At 42.1% G+C, this 21,931-nt stretch overlaps 1 protein-coding gene across 5 annotated transcripts in view; it reads right to left on the bottom strand.

Annotated features, from left to right (window-relative positions):
• EML6 (EMAP like 6) overlaps nucleotides 1-21,931 on the bottom strand; it is a 397,023-nt gene that overhangs the window by 182,681 nt on the left and 192,411 nt on the right. For all 5 annotated transcript variants that reach the window (XM_030557759.1, XM_030557761.1, XM_030557762.1 and 2 more), the window contains 2 exons: nucleotides 16,719-16,856; nucleotides 4,393-4,649 (listed from right to left, as the gene is read on the bottom strand). In XM_030557759.1, the coding sequence (XP_030413619.1) occupies nucleotides 4,393-4,649; nucleotides 16,719-16,856 (395 nt within the window). The remainder of the gene's footprint in view (nucleotides 1-4,392; nucleotides 4,650-16,718; nucleotides 16,857-21,931) is intronic.

Genomic DNA, 21,931 nt, shown 5'->3' with positions numbered 1-21,931 from the left:
AAATATGGACTAAATCTTTAGCTTTCATTCTAAAATTATTATAAAGCTATCAGGGATGTACAGTTCACTGGATTTCTTGGCTAGAAGAATATTCCAAACATTTAAATCTAAATGTAAATCTATCAACAATTCTAAAGTGCCTATCACTATATTATCTATGTGCTGGATATGCTTAATTTAGCCTTTAATGTGCCATAATTTATTGAAGTAAACATTTTTTTCCTCTGTGCTACTCATTATATAATATTAACAAAAAAAACCTTCAAATTGTTATTCCCCAGGATATATGTACATTATATGCAGATATGGAAACCTCAAGTGATGCAAACTTTGAGAAACAGAGTGCTGATCATAAACTGATTTTTTTGTTTTTAAGATTTGTTCATTTTAAAGTTAACACAGTGATGACAAGTAAATAAAGTTTAACATGACAGATTTAGGTAATCATTTTTAAACTAGTTTTTACAGTCATTTTGATGAAGACATGTTTTAAACCAAAACAAAATCTTTTCTTGTTATTTGTCATATTTTTCTAAATCTGAAAGGCAGTTTTAATCTAGATACTTAATTATTAAGCTTTAAACAAAATTAATGATTTTTACTATGGTAGCACTCAGAAGGTCCATGCAGGATTGTGATCCTGTTGTGCTAGGTGCTGTACAAACACAGATGATCAAGCCCCAAAAAACTTATTAAGTGCTTGTCCTTTCAAATGTATAAATAATATAAAGAACCTTTACAATTCTAAATTTTGATGCAGGCTAATATATTAGCTTTTCACTTTTGGTGATCTGGATTCAAATCCTGGCCAAGGTCACAAGTGAAAATGAGTTTAGTAGTCTCATCATAATCTTTATGTTGTCAATGTCACAAAACCATTACATAGTTTGTCATGATTAGTAGATCTGGCCAAAACTCGGGATCTGCAGTTTGAGAGAAACAAGCAGCAATGAAAGAGACAAGAATGTCAATTTTAGTCAGCAGCTGCCTGGGCTACCAGGGTATGTGTATCCAGGGCAGCCAGATCATGCAGACTGCCCCAGAGCCAGGTCTCCCAGCTCCACAGCAGAAAGCCCATAAATCCTGAAAGCCCTAGCTTGAGCCAGGATTATCATGGCTTCCAGGGTTCCTGCTGTGGGGTTCTCCCTGGTGGTGTGGAGTTCCATCCAAGAACCTGCAGGTTCCCAACACTACCCCCTGGAGCCGGGATATCTTGAGAGCTCTGTCTCAAGACTGAGTTCTCATGACTTCCAGGCTCTGTGATTCACAGCTAGGATCCTAGACCATGGAAGCCTGGGCATGGAGGGGCTTGGGACTCCATTTTCTAACCAGCTTCTATGATAGGGATAGCTCAGTGGTCTGCACATTGTCCTGCTAAACCCAGGGTTGTGAGCTCAATCCTTGAGGGGGCCACTTAGGAACCTGGGGCAAAAATCTGTCTGGGGATTGGTCCTGCTTTGAGTAGGGGGTTGGACTAGATGACCTCCTGAGGTCCCTTCCAACTTTGATATTCTATGATTCTACATAAGATCAATATTGGAAGAGTGGACATGTTTAGGTTTAAAGTGAATTAGTGACTCTCTTGGGTAGAATGAACTCTCCTCTCAGTCCCTCTTTCTAATACTAAACTTGTTACTACACTTTAGGCTGTACTGCTCTTCAAAAAAAGCAGACTTTGACTCCCTCAGGGAGCTGATGGGCAGGATCCCCTGGGAAAATAACATGAGGGGGAAAGGAGAGCTGGCTGTATTTTAAAAGAATCCTTATTGAAGTTGCAGGAAAAAACCATCCCGATGTATAGGAATAGTAGTAAATACAGCAGGGGACCAGCTTGGCTTAACAGTGAAATCCTTGCTGATCTTAAACGCAAAAAAGAAGTTTACAAGAGGTGGAAGATTGGACAAATGACCAGGGAGGAGTATAAAAATATTGCTCAGGCATTCAGGAGTGAAATCAGAAAGGCCAAATCACACTTGCAGTTGCAGCTAGCAAGAGATGTTAAAAATAACAAGAAGGGTTTCTTCAGGTATGTTAGCAACAAGAAGAAAGTCAAGGAAAGTGTGGGCCCCTTACTGAATGAGGGAGGCAGCCTAGTCACAGAGGATGTGAAAAAAGCTAATGCACTCAATGCTTTTTTTGACTCTGTCTTCACAAACAAGGTCAGCTCCCAGACTGCTGCACTGGCCAGCACAGTATGGGGAGAAGGTGACCAGCCCTCTGTGGAGAAAGAAGTGGTTTGAGACTATTTAGAAAAACTGGATGAGCACAAGTCCATGGGGCCGGATGCGCTGCATCCGAGGGTGCTAAAGGAGTTGGCGGATGTGATTGCAGAGCCATTGGCCTTTATCTTTGAAAACTCATGGCGAATGGGGGAGGTCTCGGATGACTGGAAAAAGGCTACTGTAGTGCCCATCTTTAAAAAAGGGAAGGAGGAGGATCTGGGGAATTACAGGCTAGTTAGTCTCACCTCAGTCCCTGGAAAAATCATGGAGCAGGTCTTCAAGGAATCAATTCTGAAGCACTTAGAGGAGAGGAAAGTGATCAGGAACAGTCAGCATGGATTCACCAAGGGCAAGTCATGCCTGACTAACCTAATTGCCTTCTACGAGGAGATCACTGGGTCTGTGGATGAGGGGAAAGCAGTGGATGTGTTATTCCTTGACTTTATTAAAGCTTTTGATACGGTCTCCCACAGTATTCTTGCCGGCAAGTTAAAGAAGTATGGGCTGGATGATTGGACTATAAAGTGGATAGAAAGCTGGCTAGATCATTGGGCTCAACGGTTAGTGATCAATGGCTCCATGTCCAGTTGGCAGCCGGTTTCAAATGGAGTGCCCCAAGGGTCAGTCCTGGGACCAGTTTTGTTCAATATCTTCATTAATGATCTGGAGGATGGCGTGGACTGCTCTCTCAGCAAGTTTGCAGATGACACTAAACTTGGAGGAGTGGTAGATACGCTGGAGGGTAGGGATAGGATACAGAGGGACCTAGACAAATTAGAGGATGGGGCCAAAAGAAACCTGATGAGGTTCAACAAGGACAAGTGCAGAGTCCTGCACTTAGGACGGAAGAATCCCATTCATTGTTACAGACTAGGGACCGAATGGCTAGGAAGCAGTTCTGCAGAAAAGGACCTAGGGGTTACAGTGGACAAGAAGCTGGATATGAGTCAACAGTGTGCCCTTGTTGCCAAGAAGGCTAACGGCATTTCGGGCTGTATAAGTAGAGGCATTGATGTGATCATTCCCCTCTATTCGACATTGGTGAGGCCTCATCTCGAGTACTGTGTCCAGTTTTGGGCCCCACACTACAAGAAGGATGTGGACAAATTGGAAAGAGTCCAGCGGAGGGCAACAAAAATGATTAGGGGGCTGGAGCACATGACTTATGAGGAGAAGCTGAGGGAACTGGGCTTGTTTAGTCTGCAGAAGAGAAGAATGAGGGGGGATTTGAGGGGAGATTTCAACTACTTGAAAGGGGGTTCCAAAGAGGATGGATTTAGACTGTTCTCAGTGGAACCTGATGACAGAACAAGGAGTAATGGTCTCAAGTTGCAGTGGGAGAGGTTTAGATTGGATATTAAGAAAATCTTTTTTACTCAAAGAGTGGTGAAGCACTGGAATGGGTTACCTAGGGAGGTGGTGGAATCTCCTTCCTTAGAGGTTTTTAAGGTCAGACTTGACAAAGGCCTGGCTGGGATGATTTAGTTGGGAATTGGTCCTGCTTTGAGCAGGGGGTTGGACTAGATGACCTCCTGAGGTTCCCTTCCAAACCTGATATTCTATGATTCTATGATTCTATGAAACTGCTGTTACCCATACATTTCCAGTCTTCTGCTAAGGACTTTCCGGCATGATCTGTGTTCATGATTTCCACTGGCTCTTTCAAAGCTTAATAGGTGTCATTTTGGAGTGCCAATAATTATTGTGGAATTTTGAAAACGTTCATATTTCAAGGATACATTTGGCATTTACCCAAACAAGTTTCTCCCATCTTCTAGTAATTACATTTTTAATAATTAGTTTTACCACCAATTCCAGAAATATGCATTATACGAAAGGAATGAAACCAGTGTATAACAAAGGGTGGCTTTTTCAGACATTAATGATGATCTAGAATTTATTTCTTTAGTGGGTCAGTATAGAATATAACTAATACTACGGGAAATGTGCAATTAGATGAATACAGATGTGGAGAGATATTTCTTCTTACTAAAGATTAATCTGAATGGTAAATATATCTGATTTTATAAGTAAACAATAGATATTTAGGTAAATAATAAACAAGTATTTCTGCTTTGAGATGTAAAATTAGAATACACATATTGTACTGTCCTCTTAGAAACCATAAAACTAGCTTATTTGTTCATAAATCTAACTTCTCTGAACTTACATGGCATTTTGTAGAACAGTCTCTCTCCTGCACCATCATTGGTTTGCAAGAATTTACTATCCATAGACCAGTCAATATGAGTAATAAAACTAGAGGACTTGCTGCATTCTCCTATCTTCTTGTATCGTTGAGCAACTGCATAGATATCCACGAGGCCATCATTAGAACCCACAGCAAGATAAGAGCCATCTGGTGAAAATTTCATTTCATGAATTACTTCCTTTCGGTCTTTAATATGAACTACCTCTGTCATATCTCTGCAAGAACCAAGAGCAAGAATATAAATTATGGACTTGTAAATATGAAACCCAAAAAATTTAAATTAAGACAGACATACTAAACACTTGCCTAAGGCAAAGTCGGACTTCAGAAGTCAGAATCCTCCATTCTGAAAGTCTCTGTTGCTCTTACATTCTATACTCACAAATTTTAAAGCAAAACAAACAGGTTTCTGTCTAGCAAAGTGACTTTACCATTTTGACTTGACATTGATAAACATTTATGATTCTCTTTGTTATACTCCTCATGGCCAATTAACTGCTTTCATCTTGTTTTTTTCTAGTTTAGAAAGAGAAATGATTGTACATCTTTGTAAATGTTTTTCTTTAGAAAGAAAATTATTAACTCAAAATATGAACTGCTACTCTAAGTTATGTAAAGTATATTTGGGGACTCAGTTGCCCACTGTTTGCCATTATAGTAGGATAAGTTAATTTTTTTCTGTACTTAGTATCAAATCCAGTCAGCATTATATTGATTATATTATAGACTGGGGCTCTAAGGAAGATTTTTGGAGATGAAGCTACTTGTGTTATCTCATGGAACTTTTAACATTTTTAAAATAACCTAGTTTTTAGTTTGCTTCATTATTGTTATGTGGCCTCAAAGTTTATAAATTTGCATAAACTTTAATGAGACTTTTCTTGTTGCAGATCTATCACAGAATTCAGAGAGGACAATAAACAACATTAAGAGCTGGAACAGACTGTGGGATTTGTTGGTATTAGTGCTGAAGCTGTTCAAGGAATGATCTTTTTCCTCCACAAGAAAACAATTTCTTTTCATTGAAATGTTTCATCAAAATGTTTTGGGTATTACCTGAAAACGCCAAATCTGAAAAAATGTTGGGTTTTGGTTTTTCAAACAAAAACTCCATAATTGTCAAAGAAAACACATTATTTTTCTGAATATTTCCATTTTGTCATAAAGAAATTGGTTATGAACCTGTCCTGTAACTGTTGTTCTTTGAGATGTGCTGCACCTTTTCATTCCACTTCAGGTGTGTGCATACCCAGTGCAGAGTTGTTGGGGATTTTTCTCTTGGTGATAACCATCAGAGCAGCATGACCGCTTTCTGCTGCCTCATGCCACCATTTGAAGCTACCAAGGCAGAGCTTCCCCCAACCCTCCTCAGTTCCTTCTTTCTAGAAGATTCAGACAGAGAGAGGAAGGAGGATGGGTCATGGAATGGACAAGTGCAACACATCTCAAAGGACATCAGTTACAGGACATGTTAGGAACTGCTTTCTTTTCCAAGTGATTGCACATGTCCATTCCACTTCAGGAGACTCACAAGTAGTTTGATTAGGAGGTAGAATCAGAATCTGTCTGAATAATGATTGAAGGACCACATGTCCAAATCTGGCATCATTTCTAGACTGCTGAGAGATGGCATAAAGTGAAGCAAAGGTATGCACTGATGACCAAGTTGCTGCATTGCAAATGTCCAGAATAGGCAGCTGGCCCAGAAAAGCTGCATGACATCTGGTTGAACATGCTAGCATTCTATTCAGTGGCAGAACATCATCCAAGTCACAGCACAAATGAATACAAGAAGGCCCTTCATTCTGTCTGCAATTGCCAGGAACAATTGAGACAATGGCCTAAATGGTTTAGTCCTCTCCAGGTAAAATATTAACACTCCTCTAATGTCTAATGTGTGGACTCTCTCCTCATCCCTATGATTATGAGGCTTATGGGGAAAAAGTTGGTAAATATATTTCATGACTGATGTGGAAGTGAGGTCCACCTTGGTGAGAAACTTCAAATGAGGGTGTAGGAATACCTTTGTTTTTGTAGAAGATTGTATACGGAGGTCCAGAAACTAGTATTCGTAATTCACTTGCTCTCCTGGCTGAGGTGATTGCATCAAAAGTCTATCTTCATAGAGAGATGGAGCAATGAACAGCTAGCCAATGGTTCAAAAGTAGGACCCATTAGCTTTTCTAATGCCAGGTTTAAGTCTTAAGGGGGAATAGGATTCTGTACTTGAGGATATAAACCCTGTGTGAATCTAACTGTCAAAGGATTGGAGAAAAATGAACAATTATCAATAGGTGACAGGTGCCACAAGGAGTCCTCGTTGTTTTAGCTGCTAGATAGACCTTGATGGAACTAATGGCAAGACCTTGTTGTTTCAAGTGTAACAAATAGTCCAACACATTATGGAGCAGAGCCTAGACAGAATGAATGCCTTTTTGCTGGGAGCAAATGGAGAATCTCTTACACTTTGCCAGGTAAATAAACCAAGGAGAAGGCTTTTTACTATTTACAAGTACATCTTGAATCGCCTTTGAGCAAACCTCCTCCTGTTAGCCATGGAGCAGCTAGACTATCAGATGGATAGCCTGCAGCTTAGGGTGGAGGAGGTGACCATGGTCCTGAAAGATCAGATCTGAGTCTAGTTGGTAGTGGCAATAGAGCTCTGTATGAAAGGGTCAGCTTAGTAGAAAACCAGTGTTGCTGGGATCATACTGGATCTATGAGTATGACCCAAGTATGGTGCTGCCTGATTTTCAACAACATTCTGGATAGAAGAGAAACTGGGGGAAATGCATATGGGAGCTTGTCTGTCTAAGGCAACAGGAAAGCATCCATCAGAGACTGTGGGCTGTGACCTGCTCAAGAACAAAACTGATGACACTTCCTGTTGACTTTTGTTAAAACAGGTCTATATGGGGAGTCTCCCACAGTTGGAAAATGTATTTGGCTGTGTCTGGTAGGAGAGACCATGGTTACTGGTAAAAGATCTGTTTAATCCATCTGTAAGATTGTTTTGAACACCTGAAAGGGCGAGAGGCTTTGAAATGGATTGAGTTAGCAATACAAAAGTACCACAGCCACATTGCATCCTGGCATAGCCAAGTTGACCATGCCCCTCTTTGCTTGTTCTTATGGAATACGGCAGCTGTATTGTCTGCGAGTATGAGAAGATTTCTTTCCTTGATATGGGGAAGGAAGGCTTGACATGCTAGCCAGATAGTCCTTAGTTCACTGACATTTTATATGTAGAGTTAAATCCTGAGCAGACCATAAACTTTGAGTTTCAGGGACCACAAGTGAGCCCCTCAACCTAGGGCAGACGTATCCATAGCTGTGGTCAAAGATGGTTAAGGAGGAACAAATAGAACCCCTCTATACACACACACCTTGAAGGGTCTCTCCACCAGTCTAGAGAGGCCAAGATTTGAGTGAGCTCCTGAACCACCATGTCTAGGGGAAGACAAATTGTAAATTACACTGATGCCAGCTACCTTTGCAGCTTCCAGAGACAGAGACTGGCAAGTTAAACTACATAAGTGTGTGAGGCCAATTGACCCAGAAGTTTGAGGCAAGTGCATACTGTCATTGGCCTTCAGGTCTAACACAATGGCCAGCATAGTCTGGAATCTTACCTGTGAAAGGAAGGCCTTGGGTTCCATAAAGTCCAAGACTGCTCCTATAAATTCTACAGTTTCTACAGGTGATAGGATTCACTTTTGTGTGTTATTGAGCAACCCTAGCAAACTGAAGGTGGACTGGATGACAGGCACACTGGACAGTACCTGAGCCTTGGACCAGTGTCTCACCAACCAGTTGTCCAGGTAGGGAAAAACTTGAACTCCTGACTTCTTCAGGAATACTGCCACCACTTAATGTAGTACTTTGTGAACACCCATGGAGCTGTGGAGAGGCGAACCAGTAATACTGTGAACTGGTAGTGGGATTGATTTACCAAAACCTGAGGAATTTTCTGTGGCTTTGATATATTGCCACGTGAAAATACAAGTGTTTTAAGACAAGGGAAGCATACCAGTCTCCAGGGTCAAGGGAGGAGATAATGGAAGCCAGTGTGACCACATGAAAGTTTATTTTCTTCAGATGTTTGTTGAGCTGCCACAGGACTAGTATGGGTCTGAGTCTTCCCTTTGCTTTTGGGATCAGAAAATAGTGGGAATAAAACTCCTTCCCTCTGCATAACTGAGGAACTTCCTCCACAACTCCCAGCTGGAGGAGAGATTACACCTCCTGAAGGAGGACCGCCTTGTGAGAGTGGTCCTGAAAAGGGATGGAAAAGAAGGGTAGAAGTGGGGATAGAAAGAAATTGAAGGGTGTATTCTAATTCTTCCATGCTTAAGACTTACTGGTCAGTAGTGGTGCAGGATCAAGCACCCACATAGTTGGAGACCTTGCTGGCAAACAGTGCTCTAAGAGAGGCTGGCATTCTGGAAACTGGTAGGGTGTTCTCGACAAACACATGCAAATATTTACTTTGAATTCCCAGGCTGTGCGGGCTAACAAGGAGCTGAGGCAAAAGGAGTGGCTGGTCTTCATTATTACTTCTGCCCTTTTTTCTAGCTAAGTCTTGGTGACATTGTGTGAAAGCAGGATAATGGTGAGGCTGCTCAGGACAGAACAGCTTCCTCTTTGGTGTAGGTGTATAAATGCCCAAAGATTTGAGCATCAGCCTGGAGGCTATGCAGCTTGTCATCTGTCTTTTCAGAGGACAGTGGCGACCCCTCAAAGGACAGGTCCTATATGGTTTGTTGGACCTCTTGAGGAAGACCCAATGACTGGAGCCACCAGTATCTGCACATCATTAATGGCCAATGCCATGGCTCTAGCTGCAGTCAACAGTGTCCAAATCCACCTAAAAGGAGATTTTGGCCACTAATTTATGCTAATCTACCTTAGTGAAAAATTCCTGCCTTGCATCCTCTGGTAATTTGTCTTTACATTATAATATATTGTCCCAGAAGCTACAGTCAAAGCTTGCTGGTTACCAGTCCTGAGCTGCAGATCTGGTGTCAAATAAAGTTTTCTGCCAAAGAATCATAAAATCATAGAATATTAGGGTTGGAAGACACCTCAGGAGGCCATCTAGTCCAACCCCCTGCTCAAAGCAGGCCCAACACCAACTAAATCATCCCAGCCAGGATTCTGTCAAGTCGAGCCTTAAAAATCTCTAAGGATGGAGATTCCACCATCTCCCTAGGTAACCCATTTCAGTGCTTCATCACCCTCCTAGTGAAATAGTGTTTCCTAATATCCAACCTAGACCTCCCTGTAACAGTGCTGACTCATTGGTGCAGTGCCTCCTGCTGGTCAGTCTGGGACTTAGCTCATCCATCTCAGGAGCACCCTCCTCTGGCCAGTTTCTCCCCTGTCCTTACCTGCCCCTCTGCAGTCTCTTTATCTCCACCAGTTCAGGCACCGCGTTCCGCCTGAACCATGGTGCCCCTTACCTTGAGGTGCTGCCTCTCGGCAGTGTCCCCACACCCTGGGTCTCCCTTCTCAGGGGAACCCCAACCCCCCTATACCCAACTGGCTTCAGCGACTACTGCCAGTCATCATCTAGCCCCATCTCTCAGGGGCAAACTGCAGTCTAAAAAGGCCATTCATCAATAGCAAGGTGGTTGGGCATGTTGCCTTTTTTTGCCCTGGCTGCCTCCCTGCAGGCCTAGTACCTCCTCAGGCATTTGCTGCAAGGCCTCAGCCTGGTAGGTTGCCAGGCCAGAGCTCCCCAGCTCAGCCTGTCCTTTCCCAGTATTGCTCTGTCCAAGGTACCCGTGTCTCTACCAGGCAGCTAGGTCCTTCTTGCTCCACTCCTTCTCCCCAGGAGCTCTTCTTATACTGGCCCAGCTGGGCCCTTACTGGCTGCCTCAAGCCCGCTAATGATTGACTCCCCAGGGCAGCCCATTCCCAGGGCTGTTTTTAACCCCTTCCAAACTGGAGCGGGGCCCTGCTACACTCCCCCTCTGCAACTTGAGACCATTGCTACTTGTTCTGTCATCTGTGACCACTGAGAATAGCCAAATTCCATCCTCTTTGGAACCCCCCTTCAGGTAGTTGAAGGCTGCTATCAAATCCCCCCTCATTCTTCTCTTCTGCAGACTAAACAAGCCCAGTTCCCTCAGCCTCTCCTCGTAAGTCATGTGCTCCAGCCCCCTAATCATTTTCGTTGCCCTCCACTGGACTCTCTCCAATTTGTCCACATTCTTTCTGTAGTGGGGGGCCCAAAACTGGATGCAATACTCCACATGTAGCCTCACCAGTGCCGAATAGAGGGGAATAATCATTTCCCTCGATCTGCTGGCAATGCTCCTACTTATGCAGCCCAATAAGCCGTTAGCCTTCTTGGCAACAAGGGCACACTGCTGACTCATATCCAGCTTCTCATCCAGGTCCTTTTCTGAAGAACTGCTACTTAGCCAATCGGTCCCTAGCCTGTAGCAGTGCATGGGATTCTTCTGTCTTAAGTGCAGGATTCTGCACTTGTCCTTGTTGAATCTCAAATTTCTTTTGGCCCAATCCTCCAATTTGTTTAGGTCACTCTGGACCCTAGCCCTATCCTCCAGCATATCTCCCCCCAGCTTAGTGTCACCCACGAACTTGCTGAGGGTGCAATCTATCCCACCATCCAGATCATTAATAAAGATGTTGAACAAAACCAGCACCAGGACCAACTCATGGAGCACTCTGCTTGATATCAGCTGCCAAACAGACATCGAGCCATTGATCACTACCCATTGAGCCCAACTATCTAGCCAGCTTTCTATCCACCTTATAGTCTATTCATTCAATCCATACTTTTTTAACTAACTGGCAAGAATACTGTGGGAGACCATATCAAGTGCTTTACTAAAGTCTTTGCTAAAGAGATCTAACTTTTTTGCATCCTTTCCTTTGGGGGTAGATGCCTGCTGCCACTGGATTCTCTCTCATTGAGAGCTCAGACTACCACCAATCCCAGAGTGGGGTGGTGTACAAATGTTTAAATCCCTCTGAGAGGACAGTATATCTGTGCTTGGCCCTTTCTGCTAGGTGGGAGAAGCGAAGATGGAGTTTGTCACAACACATTGGTGGGCTCAGGATAGCTTACTTAATTGGAAGCACTACTCTCAATGGCTCCACAGAAGCTAAGACCAGGAGTACTTGTGGCACCTTAGAGACTAACAAATTTATTTGAGCATAAGCTTTCATGGGCTACAGCCCACTTGATTGGATGCATAGACTGGAACATACAGCAAGAAGATATTTATACATACAGAGAACACGAAAAGGTGGAAATAGCCATACCAACTGTAAGAGGCCAATCAATTGAGATGAGCTATCATCAGCAGGACAAAAAAAACTAAGAATCTAAGATGTTAACCAGCCTGTGAGACCTTTCTCCAACCTCTTCCACCTGGAAATCCAGAGAGGAAGTCGCCCACTTGAACAAGTCACCCTCTTGAACAAGTCCTGATGAGCCTATAATCCTCAGGAACTTTCTGATACCACTGCCTCATCAGGTGATGAAAAGGAGAAAGCCAAAACTGGCTGTAGTGGAGCCGTCTTCAATTCCTCTAAAGGGAGAATTTCCTCCTACTCGATACTGAGGCTGTTACTGGGATTGGTCTCCCTCTGCACCTGGTGTGGTAAATCTTGGGGCCTACTTGATGAAGCAGAGTAGGGAGGGTGTGGAGACAACCTCAAGGCAGGAAAAAAACACCCAAGGGGTTCAAAATGCCTATTGGTAAGGTCTCAGAGCCCAACTACTTCCCAGTCAATGGTCTCTGGTTGATGGCTAAGATGGAACCTCGAAGGAATACCAAGGATGGTAGGCTGTGGAAGGGGAATGGTTCATGGTCCGGCTGCGACACACAGGAGCCAAACTCAGAGTCTGAAGATGAACCAGCCTTCTCTAACCAAGTAGGGGCTGTTCCAGTCATTGCCCAGGATCAATGTTGAGAGCCTGGAGATGGTGCTATCAGTGAGATCATGGCTGGCTTCCATTTTGAAAGTACCACATGAAGACATACACAAAGGACTAGAGGCACCCACAGTACCGCCATGCTGGGACAAAGTCAAGAACGTTACAGTGGGCACTGGTACTGGGCAAGAAGATTATTGGATTGCTGGCAAAGCCAGCATATTGAGAATCACCAGATCCCATGCTGTCACATAAGCCAGAGTTGTTGGTACCGGAACAGTACTATTAAACTAAATGGAGCCACTTCGAGAACCAATCTCAACAGTGCTGTGCCAGAGCTGACAGTCCCTGCTGAGCAGATGACTGCCTTGGAAAGTGCCTTGGCCTTGAGTGCACTCTGTTGTGCTTGTCCATGTGCTTGCTAGACTTAGGTGCTGGGGACCTCAATCTCCCAGAGACTGGATCCTTAAATGCCTTCTTCTGGTGTCTCTCCCACACTACTAGGGAGGGCAATAGGCCCCAAAGCTCAATCAAAACAGAGGGAACACTTCTGATGGATGCAGATGCACTGAGTACCCACTCCGAAGGCTCTACGGGTTGATGCAGGGCTGCCTCCATCAGAAGAAACTCGAGTCTGGCCTCTCTGTTTTTCTTGGTTATTAGGTTAAAGTCCCTGCAAATTTGACACCAATCCTGACGTAAGTCTCCTCATGACACTTCAGATATCTGAATGCAGGTCACTCACTGACATTGGTTTCTTGCAGGGAGGGCAGGGCTTGAAACCTGTGGACCATGCCATGCCCTACCACTGGAACTCAGCAGTGGAAATTGAAGCTTTAAAAAAACACTTTAAAAAACAATATTTTTATATCTACCAAACAGTCTAAACTACAAAAACTACTAAAACAAGTACCAACTACATACAAATATGAGGGGAAATTTTGCAATAGCAAGACCACACAGTGACATTCCTACAACTATCACGGATGGTAAGAAGGAACTGGTGGGGGGAGGAGGTCAGAGGCGGCTTTGCTGTTTATACATTTGCATGGTACCACCAAGGGAAAAATCTCTGACAAGTGGGCTTGCACACACCTGCAGTGGAATGGATATGTGCAACACATTTCAAAGAAACACTTTTTCTTGAAAAATATTTCTACCAACTCTATGCAATAGTTTAGTAGTGAATACAGCTGATATAACCACTCCACAACAGGAATGTCACCCTCTAGATTTCCTGTTTATGGCCACAGGGTCCAAATCACTGACATTCTGAGAGCTCCATGTCACAGGGTCCATTTGGATCAGAATTTGACCCTAAAAAAAGAACCCATAGTTTCCTGTGTTCAGGGTTTGCAGAATTGCTCATCTTCCGAGAAATCTTGGAACAGGAATAGATGGAGAAACACTTACACTTAGGGTTTCACACACAAACATTGTCATTTTTTCAAGGCTAGAATAATGGATCCAGCATTTGTTATTACCAGTATCTAACATCAGAATAATGAATAATGTTAAATGCCAGCCAAATCATCAAAAACAAGATTACTGTGAGCCAGAGATGAGATTAATTGCCAGAGGAGAATGAAACTGATCTTTTAAAAGGAGTTTTAATGTAATATTACTACATTATTTAAAAATTAAGCTTTGTAAAAGTCTGTGCTAGTACTATTATGTGACAGTACTTTTAATGACTTTAAATAAAAATTGTATGACTATACAGCTGAACAAATTTAGAAGTTTAAAAGTCATTTTTGGGTTAGAGAATAGCTGACAGATCTCCCTGGGTTTTCTTCACTGTTTATGCTTTCCCAGACACAAGATTATTACTTCTCTCTTAGTGCATACCTTTTGCAAATCTTCACTGGGTGAGGAATACCTTTATACTTACTTATTTGGGATGTGTACTTCAAGTATCCAAAGAAGTGTTCCTTTCCTCCTATTAACAAGCCTTGACTGCATAACAATATCATGCATTTTACTTCTATTATGTACTCATTTTTAATTCTTTTATCCACCAACCTCAATAATAAATGATTTATTAGGACCCTATTCAGAATCTTTTACTCATGCAAAACCTTTGTTGAAATAAATAAAAGTCTTCCTGGAGTAAAGAGTGCTCAGTAAAATGCACATGTTATATTGCTTTGGCATTCCATAGAAATGAATGGGTAATTTTTTCTATTTCACATAACGTGAAGCAGAAAAATGCATCTGACGAAGTGGGTATTCACCCACGAAAGCTCATGCTCCAAAATGTCTGTTAGTCTATAAGGTGCCACAGGATTCTTTGCTGCTTTTACAGAAAAATGGAGGTTCTGATTGTGGATTGCTTCTGCACCTTGTATAGTGTGACAAAGTTCCTCCTCTGCCTTGATGGGACCTATGCTTATAGGCGGATTTGCTTGCCTCAGAGATTCACAGCAGCCCTCAGCTTGGCCACGTTTGTCAGTGACTCAAACCTGCTGTCCACTCAGCTAACCTCATCACAGGCCAGCATGGGGGAAATGGAGAACAATTCCCACAGTCTCTGTGTCCCACCTAGTGGGTTGGGGACAGGCCAGACCCCTTTGCAATTTAAACCTTCCCTCCTGGGGTTTCTCACAGACCAGGTCAACTCCTCCTGTGTCCAATCAGGAGTTAGACAGATAAGGGGAACCCAGGCCCGCCCTCTACACTGGGTTCCAGCCCAGGGCCCTGTGGATAGCAGCTGTCTACAAGGTTCCCTGTATCAGCTGCATACTCCCTGGGCTACTTCCCCATGGCCTTCACCAGCACTTTCTTTATTCTCACTGTAGGATCTTCCTCCTGAAGCCTGATCACGCTTAAAGTCTTTGCTCCTCCACCAGCACCACCTTCTCACTCCCTGCACACACCCCTACTAACTGATAGTCATAGAATATCAGGGTTGGAAGGGACCTCAAGAGGTCATCTAGTCCAGCCCCCTGCTCAAAGCAGGACCAATCCCCAGACAGATTGTTACACCAGTTCCGTAAATGGCCCTCTCAAGGATTGAACTCACAACCCTGGGTTTAGCAGGCCAATGCTCAAACCACTGAGCTATCCCTCCCCACTCCTCTAAAAAGGATGGGAGGTCCTTTTTAAACCAGGCATCCTGATTGCTCTAGGGCAGCCCCTGCTCTGGTCACTTAGGGAACATCAAATTGTTCAGCCGGTGGCCAGTATATTTGCCTTCTACCAGACTCCTGTACCCTACTGGGTTGGGTTTGTCACAATAGCCATTTGCATCTCTGCAATTAAGGGTAAAACACTATCAAAAGAGAATAATAGCATTTTACTCTCACTTAGCACAGTGGTTCACAACTTTACACAAGCTGCAAGGCAGTGGAGAATCAAGTCTGGAAACTTTAGATCCCATTTGGGTAATGAGTTATATAAAATATGGGATTATTTTATGGGAAAAAATAATAGGCCAATTTTTCATATACATATGCCTTCATTGAAGCCACAAAATATGTATGCACACCTATGGAACTTACAAAGCAGCATGTGCATGTGCAGTGGTTACATATTTAGTTATCTGTGTTCATGCACACAGTCACTTGAGTTTTGCTCACAAATGAGAACTTTATTTATGTATCTGTTCTGCTGGTGAAATGTGGGTATACATTTTAAAATCTGTCCCAGTATAATAAAAGTGCACTACAGCAACTTCACAGATCTACCACTGCCTATAGGTTTTTCTTCCTACCTGAATATTTCACTTGCTGTTGCACTTCTTCCATTCCATTATTCCAACAAAAAATACCTTGTGCTATGGTTTTTGAAACAGCAAAAAAAAAAATCATTCTAAAGAGTTAAAAGGGGCTGTCCTATTACATGGGACATTTGATTTTCACTTAACACGCAAATGTTTGCAAACTTTCCTAAAGCAATTATTACAGATAGCAGTCTTTCCTATATTAGTGCAGGAAACTGACTTGGTGATTGAAGAGGTTCTTCTCAAACCTAGCATCTATTAGTATGTCATTAACATGGTTTCTGTTCCCCAAAAGATGTCTTTAAATTCAGAGCTACTAAGCCACAAGACAGATGCTTTTCACTTGAAAATGCTAAGTCTGAAAGCTTAACCTTAGACAATATTATTAGTGATGTCATAAGAGACATTTTATGTTAAATTTAAATTTAAATAAAATTACACATTAAAGCTTGGATGTAATATACATTATTTAAAAGTAGTCACCTCTAAAGCCAACTAAGGAAAAATACCTAGAGGCTTTGACAATTTTTTATTCTTTTTTTTTCCAAAAAATATACCCACTGATTTAAAAAATATTAATAAAGGACTTTAGGATTTGGCCTTGAGTTACTCGAAGAGTCTTCAGTGCTGAAATACAATTCACTATCCTACCTTACTCTGAGAACAATGAAGGAGCCATCTTTCATTCCAAGAGCTAGCTGAGATCCATCAGGACTGAAAGATACACTGCGCACAGCTTCTTCCATATTACAGCGAGCAATCAAGGCATGATCAGCAAGGCTCCATAATCTACACAAAAAAATTGAGAACCAAAGCACAATACTTATGATTACAGACTTTCAATAGTATCAACTGCAGAAATGAAATGTCAGCTTCTACAAATTGATCCACGGTAAGTATGCTTACATTCACTGCACACATGAAGTAATTTTTGTGGCTAAAATGTGTAACTGGGCTTTCATAGAATGCTCCCGTATTCCAGTTAGATCTGTACCCCTCCAATGTTATAGTTAATAAATTCATGAAGTAGTCATAGTTTGGTACAAGGTGGTGTTTTTACGATAATGCAACATTACATTAAGTTGAATTTTATGGTTACCACACATGCTCATGTTAAATGAAGGCCTGTTGAGATAGAAATTTTATTTTGATAATTAGGTCATTAAAAATCTCCTCCAATGTGAAACTAGTAGGCTCTTGGCTAGATGCATATTTTTTCCCCAAATACTGATATCTGTTAATGTAAAGAACCAGTACCTACACTGTCACTCAGTAACTGTTTTATGTTCATAGGAACATAGAAACTGCCATACCGGAATAGTAGTCAGTCTACTCCAGTATCCTGTCACTAACAGTGGCCAGTACCAAATGCCACAGAGGAGGTGGAAGAAATCCTGCAGGCTATGGGGGATAACCTGCCTCTGGGAAAATTTCCTCCTAAACTTCAATGAAATTAATTGAGTTAAAACTGACATATGACTGAAATATTGCATTGGTGATTCAGAACTGTTATGGAGATTTGGGACACTCTTAGAATGATGTTGGTTTCCTAGAAAAAATGATGGTAGCTGGTGACAAATTTATTTAGAGAGCCACTGTATCCAGTTTCCTCAGATTCTAAAATTACTAGACAAAACACCTAAGAGGAAAAAAACCAAACCCTGAAATATATATATATATGAATAAATTGGCATATGTTTATGGAAATGGAGAAATGAAGGAGAAATGAAAGTTACTTATTTGTAGATGGACTCTGCATATTCACACTCATGGGATGTGCCAGCCAGTGCAGCTCAGACAGGGGAACCTTCTTATAGCAGTGTCTGTTGGAGCACTCAACCCTTCTCCTCCCCCTAACACCCATTGCTGAACATTCTGAGGATGAGGGCATCAAAGGGCACTTGGCACCCTCGGACAACAAGTTCTATCATGATTTCCTCAGACTCAAGATTCCATTAGGATTCTGAGGAGAAGGGCAAAGTGGGCAGGGAGAGTGAATAGGCAGAATCCATTTAAAAGAACTCTGTTATAGATAAATAACCTTCATTTTGTCTTTTGAAGTCTGTATATTCCCTTGGAAAGTTGAAGAAGATCCACAAACTACTCTTGTTTTTGGTGGTGGGGGGACGACTAGAATTATCCTGTTATTACCTTGCCTTATCTTCTTTATCATTCTCTGAAGGAGAGGAAAGTGGGGGGAAACGTAGAACTGATCCTTCCCCCAGTTTAGGAGAAAGCATCTGATACAGACAGACTCTCTCCTTGCTTTTGAGCAAAAGTGGTGACACTTCAAATTCTTTCTAGTAGCAAAAAGATCTATGTCCTGGAACCCTCGCAGGTTGAAGATGTCATCTATCACCAATTTCTTTAACAATGATCATGCAATCCTGTTACATCTCTGCTCAGTTAGGCTGCTGCTAGATACACAGCTGTGAGATAAACTACTGTGCTGGAAACACCAATTTGACTGCTTCTTGGCTAGGTTAAGAACAATGAGCCCCTCTCTGTTTGTTCATGTAATATACTGCTGGCATATAGTCTGTGACAACTTCCACTACATTTTTCCGGATGTGAGGTAGAAAAGATTTGAGAGCCAAACAGATCACTCAATTCTAGGATGTTTATAGCTAGTCTCTTTTCTTAAGAGCTCCAATGACCTCAAACTGCTAATCTGTTGAGGTGTGCTCTCCATCCTTTGTTGGAGGCATCCAAGATGTTTGTTACCAGTGGAGCTGCTGAGCTGAATAATAGCCCTGTCAGAACATTTGCAAATAGACACTATTGGTGAAACTACAGGAACTGATATGTGGAAAATGGTGAAGGGTGAAAAAACTTTACAGAAGGAGCCCAAAAATGGGGGTAGTAAGGAAGGGTCCATGGAAAACTGAGACAACTCATCTAACTGCTTCCGTTTCTCACATGGAGGGTTCTGAGAAGTGTGACTTGCAGGAATATTCTTTTTATCCCCTTTAGGCAATGTCTTTTCACATCTGGTAAATGACCCAATTGTGGATCTATGTAATGCATTCATAATATCACAACAACAGCGGAAACTGAGAATTGGCAATGGAGACATCACTGCTAGTTCCAGAACTCTCTTTGGATCTGATGCAATCCTTGGAACTGGAGGATGAACTTTAGGGAAGGATTCACCCTGATCCAAACTCCTCATCTTTGGTTTAGAATTCAGTGTTCTTAGATCCAGGTCTGAGGAGTCTTCTGAATGTAACTTGGCTCTGCTAACAGGAAACTATTTGTCTTGTGCAGTCTTTTTAGGAATCAGTTTAGATGGTTCTGATGGTTTTTACTGCAGTTTGGTTGTTATCTCAGAGGCTGGCACTGACAGTGTCTCTGAATGTTTTAAGGTTGAATCCAGTTACTTAGGAACCAACTGTACAACAGTCTTGGAACTTGCATCTTGTGTTCAGATCTCTTTGAGGTATCAGATCTGACAGGCTTCACAGCCAGAGCTTTTTGGAGCATTAGGGCTTTCTGCCTGTTATGGCCCTCCTTAGGTGCTCTCTGGTAAAGGAGCTGCAAATAGAGTACCTCAAAGGAGAATGGCCACCACTGAGACACTCCAAGCATCAAATATGGCCCTGCCTTGACCAGAGAGACCACAGAAAAAAAGGCACACATTTTAAATTCAGGTGTCTTCACCTTTGGATCCATCACGGAACCAGTAGTCAAAGCTGAAGAACTAACTACTGTTAACTATGCTATGAATAAAACTTTTCCTTAACAAACTAACACTATAAATTGCACTAGGCTGGGACACTAATAACTACATGAAAGAAGGATCTGGAAAGGCTCAAGTCCATCTGCTGCTGCAGTTGGAACAAACTGAGAGAGGATGCATCAGAGCATCAGAGACTGCAACACTTCGTCTTATAGCGTCACTCTCAGAATGTCCAGGAAAGCAGAAGAGAAGGGCAGGAGGGGTCTCAGTGCTCCAACTGCAACGAGAAGGTTCCATGGTCTGAGTTGCACGCACTGGCACAAAGGACACTGTAAGAAATAGTCTAGGATAAGCTTAAATGATCTAAAAATAAAAAAAGAGTCCCACAAAAAGTGGAAACTAGCTCCAATTACAAAGAATGAATATAGACAAATGGCACAAGTATGTAGGGACAAATTAGAAAGGCCAAGGCACAAAACAAGATCAAACTAGCTAGAGACATAAAGGGTAACAAGAAAACATTCTACAAATACATTAGAAGCAAGAGGAAGACCAAGGACAGGGTAGGACCATTACTCAATGAGGGGAGAAAAACAATAACAGAAAATGTGTAAATGGCAGAGGTGCCTAATGACTTCTTTGTTTCAGTTTTCACTAAGAAGGTTGATAGTGATTGTATGTCCAACATAGTGAATACCAGTGAAAATGAGGTAGGATCAGAGGCTAAAATAGGGAAAGAACAAGTTAAAAATTACTTAGACAAATTAGATGTCTTCAAGTCACCAGGACCTGATGAAAAGCATCCTAGAATACTCAAGGAGCTGACTGAGGAGATATCTGAGCCATTAGTGATTATCTTTGAAAACTCATGGAAGACGGGAGAGATTCCCAAAGACTGGTAAAGGGCAAATATATTGCCAATCTATAAAAAGGGAAATAAGGACAACCTGAGGAATTACAGTGTATCACCATTGCAAAAAAAGCAAACATCATTCTGGGATGTATTAGCAGGAGTATTGTAAGCAAGACACAAGAAGTAATTCTTCTGTTCTACTCCACGCTGATTAGGCCTCAAGTGGAGTATTGTGTCCAGTTCTAGGCATCATATTTCAGGAAAGGTATGGACAAATTGGAGAAGGTCCAGAGAACAGCAACACAAATGATTAAAGGTCTAGAAAACATGACCTATGAGGGAAGATGGAAAAAAATAGATTTGTTCTGTCTGGAAAAAAGAAGACTGAGAGGGAACGTGATAACAGTTTTCAAGTACATAAAAGGTTGTTACAAGGAGGAGGGAGAAAAAAATTTCTTCTTAATCTCTGATGACAGGACAAGAAGCAATGGGCTTAAATTGCAGCAAGGAAGGTTTAGATTGGACATCAGGAAAAACTTCCTAATTGTCAGAGTGGTTAAGCACTGGAATAAATTGCCCAGGGAGGTTGTGAAATCTCCATCACTGGATATTTTTAAGAGCAGGTTGGACAAACACCTGTCAGGGATGGCCTAGATAATACTTAGTCTTGCCATGTGTGCAAGGGACTGAACTAGATGGCCTCTCAACATCCCTTCCAGTCCTATGATTCTATAAAGATTTACATACACTAAAGAAATTTAAAGTTTGGTTAAATGTGAATGGACCAGCCATTAATCAAATTAAAGTGACTCAAGTAGATGGGAACAGATTCATTTTTCCATACAGGAGAAAGTAAACATTACTCAGTGAGTACAGTGTATGTGAATTTTCTTGTTGTTTTGTGATTTATAATTATACCTGTAATCAGGGCTTAAATTCAGTCAGAGCTCACTGGATTGGAGCTCTGGAAAATGTTTCAAACCTGTGGGAGCCCTGGCACCTCCCCACCCACCCTCCTGCCCGTGGGGCTGAAGCCTCGAGCCTTAGCCAGCACCTCCCCTGCCCCCAGGGTTGAAGATCCGAGTCCCAAATGGGGGTGTGTGAGGAGCTCCAGGAAATAATCTCTGAGAATTTAAACTCTGTCTGTAATAACTTTAAATCTTATGTTGCTTTAATTTAAAAGCTACATCCCTTTTTTGTTCCCAGATTGTGCTTGCAACTTTAAAGTGTACTGCAAAAAATGCAACCTCACCCCTAAACAAATCTGTATGAATACGTACAGAAATTAAGATCAGGGCAAGATGCTCATCCCTGCTCAGCCCCGTTATGCAG

Source organism: Gopherus evgoodei, chromosome 3 (assembly GCF_007399415.2).
Source record: "Gopherus evgoodei ecotype Sinaloan lineage chromosome 3, rGopEvg1_v1.p, whole genome shotgun sequence".
Lineage (NCBI taxonomy): Eukaryota > Metazoa > Chordata > Testudines > Testudinidae > Gopherus > Gopherus evgoodei.
Note: the sequence above shows the minus strand (reverse complement) of the source record. Positions and strands in the feature narration are given on the sequence as shown.